This window comes from Orycteropus afer, unplaced genomic scaffold (genome assembly GCF_000298275.1).
Source record: "Orycteropus afer afer isolate SDZICR_OR568_19922 unplaced genomic scaffold, OryAfe1.0 scaffold00215, whole genome shotgun sequence".
Lineage (NCBI taxonomy): Eukaryota > Metazoa > Chordata > Mammalia > Tubulidentata > Orycteropodidae > Orycteropus > Orycteropus afer.
In genome coordinates this window covers 808,030-811,806 of record NW_006921802.1, presented here as the reverse complement: position 1 = coordinate 811,806, position 3,777 = coordinate 808,030, and the positions used below count along the sequence as shown (strand labels likewise).

Below are 3,777 nucleotides of genomic sequence, written 5' to 3'. Positions count from 1 at the left end.
TTGCCCCATCTTCCTTCCGAGGAGTGGCTGGTGGGTTTGAACCGCCAGCCTTCTGCTTAGCAGTCAAGTGCCTTAGGCACTATGCTACCAGAGGAGTATGGATTACACCTCAATATTAAGAAAACAAAACTCCTCACAACTGGACAAATAAGCAGCATCACAATAAATGGAGAAAAAATTAAAGTGGTCAAAGACTTCATATTACTTAGTTCCAAAATCAACACCAATGGTAGCAGCAGTCAAGACATCAGACGACGTATTGCACTGAGCAAATCTGCTCCAAAGGACCTCTTTCAAGTGCTGAAGAGCAAAGATATCTCCTTGAAGAGTAAGGTGCAACTGACCCAAGCTGTGGTATTTTTCAATCGCCTCCTATGCGCGTGAGAGCTGGACAATGAATAAGGAAGACCAAAGAAGAGCTGATGCTCTTGAGTTATGGTGTTGGTGAAGACTACTGAAAGTACCACAGTCTGCTAAAAGAACTACCAAATCTATCCCAGAAAAGTGCAGCCAGAATGCTCCTTGGAAGCAAGAATGGCCAGACTTCATCTCACCTACTTTGGTCATATTGCTCTAAGGGACCATTCCTTGGGGAAGGATATCATGCTTGGTAAAGTGGAGGGTCAATGGAAAAGGGGAAGGCCCTCAACAAGATAGACTGACACAGTGGCTGCAACGATGGGCTCAGGCATAGCAGTGATCGTGGGGCTGGAGCAGGACTGGCAGTGTTTCATTCTGTTGTACATAGTGTTGCTATGAGTCGGAGACAACTTGACGGCACTTAACAACAGCAAAGGGACTGCCAGAAGAAAAAACAGATTTGCCTTGGAAGAAGTACAGCCAGAATGCTCCTTAGAAGTAAGGATGGCAAAACTTTGTCTCACTTCCTTTGGACACATTATCAAGAGAGAATCATCCCTGGAAAAGAACATCACACTTGGTGAGATGGAGGGTAACACAAAAGAGGAAGACTTTCAACCAGATGGACTGACACAGTAGCTGCAACAAGCTGAAACATACCTACTATTGTGAGGATGGTGCAGGACCAAGCATCATTCATTCTTTTGTACATAGGGTCACTATGAGTTGGATTGACTCAATGGCACCTAACAACAACAACAGGCTCCTAACTTTCTTCATGTTCCCTCCCCTTTCGAAGCATCTCTTTCTCTACAAAGGTTTCCACTGTCCTGTGTTTCAACTAGCCATTTGCTTGGTTTTGAACTTTATATAAAATAAATCATACAGTAAGGAGGCTTTTATAACTCATTTCTTATCTTCATATTTACCCTTTACATTGCTCTTCATTTCTGTCTGCATTTCCACGTCTCCATCTGCTTAAGAACTCTTTTAAAAATGTATATTTTTCACAAGTAGTACACTCACATAGATATGTACACATGCATTCAATGGGTGGAAATGACAAAATTAGGTAGAAAAGGTTCTGGCGTGGCATATCCATACCTACACCACACATGCTTCATGACATTTCCAGAAGTGAATTTTGGCCTCATTCAATAGTCTGAAAATGTTACTCTTGATCATATTTGTATAATAAAATTATAAGCTGTGGTCAAGAAGTCATGGATCAAGATTGGTAGTACCCTGGTAATTAGAGAATAAACTAGTGAAACTACATTTGCACTGGGGCAGTTGATGGAGGGTCTGAGAGTGGTGAAGTGGGCCTTGTAGCAGGTCTGCAACCAGGTACTTCACACCAGAATTAGGTGGATGATCAGGCTGAGGGCTGTGTGTGGAGCTGCCACAGCCCAAGCTCAGGCCGGTCCTGAAGTGAGTGGGGGCTGTTGCCTATCTTGCAATGTTGGCCTACATGAAGCCAGGCGGCAGAATGGTGCGGGTGCAGGAGAGCCTTTCCGTGGCCCATAAGACCCCTGGGTGCCCAGTGGGATTCCAGTGAGCGATGTGCAACCTCCTTTCATCTGCAGCGCTCATGCCCCCCCTGCAGCATCCAAGTGGGTGGGAGATTCAAATGGCCTGAGCATGGTAGCTGGCCAGCCTGATAGTGGGGCAGAATGTGTGCAACTGTGGCACTGGCCATGCCCACCTGGGTGGTCTTTCTGGTCTGGGGTGTGCAGACTTGTGAACCTTCTGGGCTGCGGAAAGCCACCCTAGTGGACAAAGTGAATTCATCCTGAATCAGAGAACATAGTTTGCAGAGCAGGGAAGGAACCCTGTTAGGAAAGAGGCTGCTTTAGAAACTTGAGATTAGGCTGGTAAGGGTCTGTTGCTGCAAACCAAACCTCGCTGTCAACAGGCACCAAAATGAAGACTTAACATTAAATCCAGTAGGCAGAAAAAAAAAAATTGATATTGATGTCATCAACACGTAAAACGTTTGGTGTAGTGCACTTATGAAAAGTATGTATGGGGGGTGTGGTATGCAAAAAACATGATGCACATGTTAGTTGCATAAAAACATAGTAGTCGTTAATGCAGACTTGTAGGTAATAAATTTGCTCCTTTTTACTTTTACTGACAAATGTTTATTTCACTTTTATTTTTAAAGTATATTTTGATCAGTATTAAATTTTAACTTAGCATTGACTTTCTTTTAGCACCTTTATTATAATACTGATGGTGACCAATTTAGGACTAAAGACTGTAAAGAAATTTTAAACGTATATGCACCTAACAACAGAGCCCTAAACCACATGATGCAAAAATAACAGAATCTTTGGGAAATATAGGTAATTCTACAATAGTATTTAGAGAACATTCCACTTGGAATATGACTGAAACAACTGACAGAAGATAGACAAGGATATAGAAGACTTCAGTAACAATATAAAATAGACCTACCAGACATCTCTAGGAGCTCTGGTAGGATAGTGCCTAAGGCACTTGACTGCTAACCTGAAGGCTGGCAGTTCAAACCCACCAACCACTCCTCAGAAGGAAGGTTGGGCAATCTACTTCCATAGTGATACTGCCTCGGAAACCCAAGGAAGGGTCACTATGAGTCGGAGATGACTCAATGGCACATAACAACAACAACAACAACAACAGACTTCTCTAGAATACTTACCCATCGATGGCAGAATATATATTCTTCTCAAATGCACATTGACCACTTCCAGGGCAGACCTTATGATAGCCCACAAAACAAGTCTCAAAAATGTGAAAAATCAAATCATACAAATTATGTTCTATGTTTGTTGTTGTTGTTGTTGTTAGGTGCCATTGAGTCGTTTCTGACTCAGAGCGACCCCATGCACAGCAAAACGAAACACTGCCCGAACCCATGCCAGCTTCATGATCCCTGCTATTCTTGACCCCACCATTGCAGCCACCATGTCAATCCATCTCGTTGAAGGCCTTCCCCTCTTTCATCGACCCTCCACCCTACCAAGCATGACATCCTTCTCCAGAGAATGGTCCCTTCTGACAACATGACCAAAATAGATGAGACGAAGTCTGGCCATTCTCGCTTCCAAAGAGAATTTCGGGTGCACTGCCCCCAGGACAGATCTGTTAGTTCTTTTAGCAGTCCATGGTACTTTCAGCATTCTTCGCCAGCACCACAATTCAAAAGCATCAACTCTTCTTCGGTCTTCCTTATTCTTTGTCCAGCTCTCACATGCATACCAAGCGATTGGAAATATATGGCTTGTGCCTTAGTCACCTTAGTCCTCAAGGAGACATCCTTGCTCCTCAGCACTTGAAACAGTTTCTTCACGGTTGACCTTCCCAGTGCTACACATCATCTAATGTCCTGACTGCTGCTTCCATTGGCCTCGATTGTAGAACCAAGCAACG

General features: G+C 43.7%; 1 protein-coding gene across 1 annotated transcript in view; it reads left to right on the top strand.

Moving 5' to 3' along the window:
* Positions 1 to 1,831: 1,831 nt before the first annotated feature.
* Positions 1,832 to 3,777, top strand: part of CCDC110 (coiled-coil domain containing 110) — a 42,679-nt gene continuing 40,733 nt past the window's right edge. The window contains exon 1 of the mRNA XM_007948397.1: positions 1,832 to 1,914. Coding sequence (XP_007946588.1) covers positions 1,832 to 1,914 — 83 coding nt within the window. The remainder of the gene's footprint in view (positions 1,915 to 3,777) is intronic.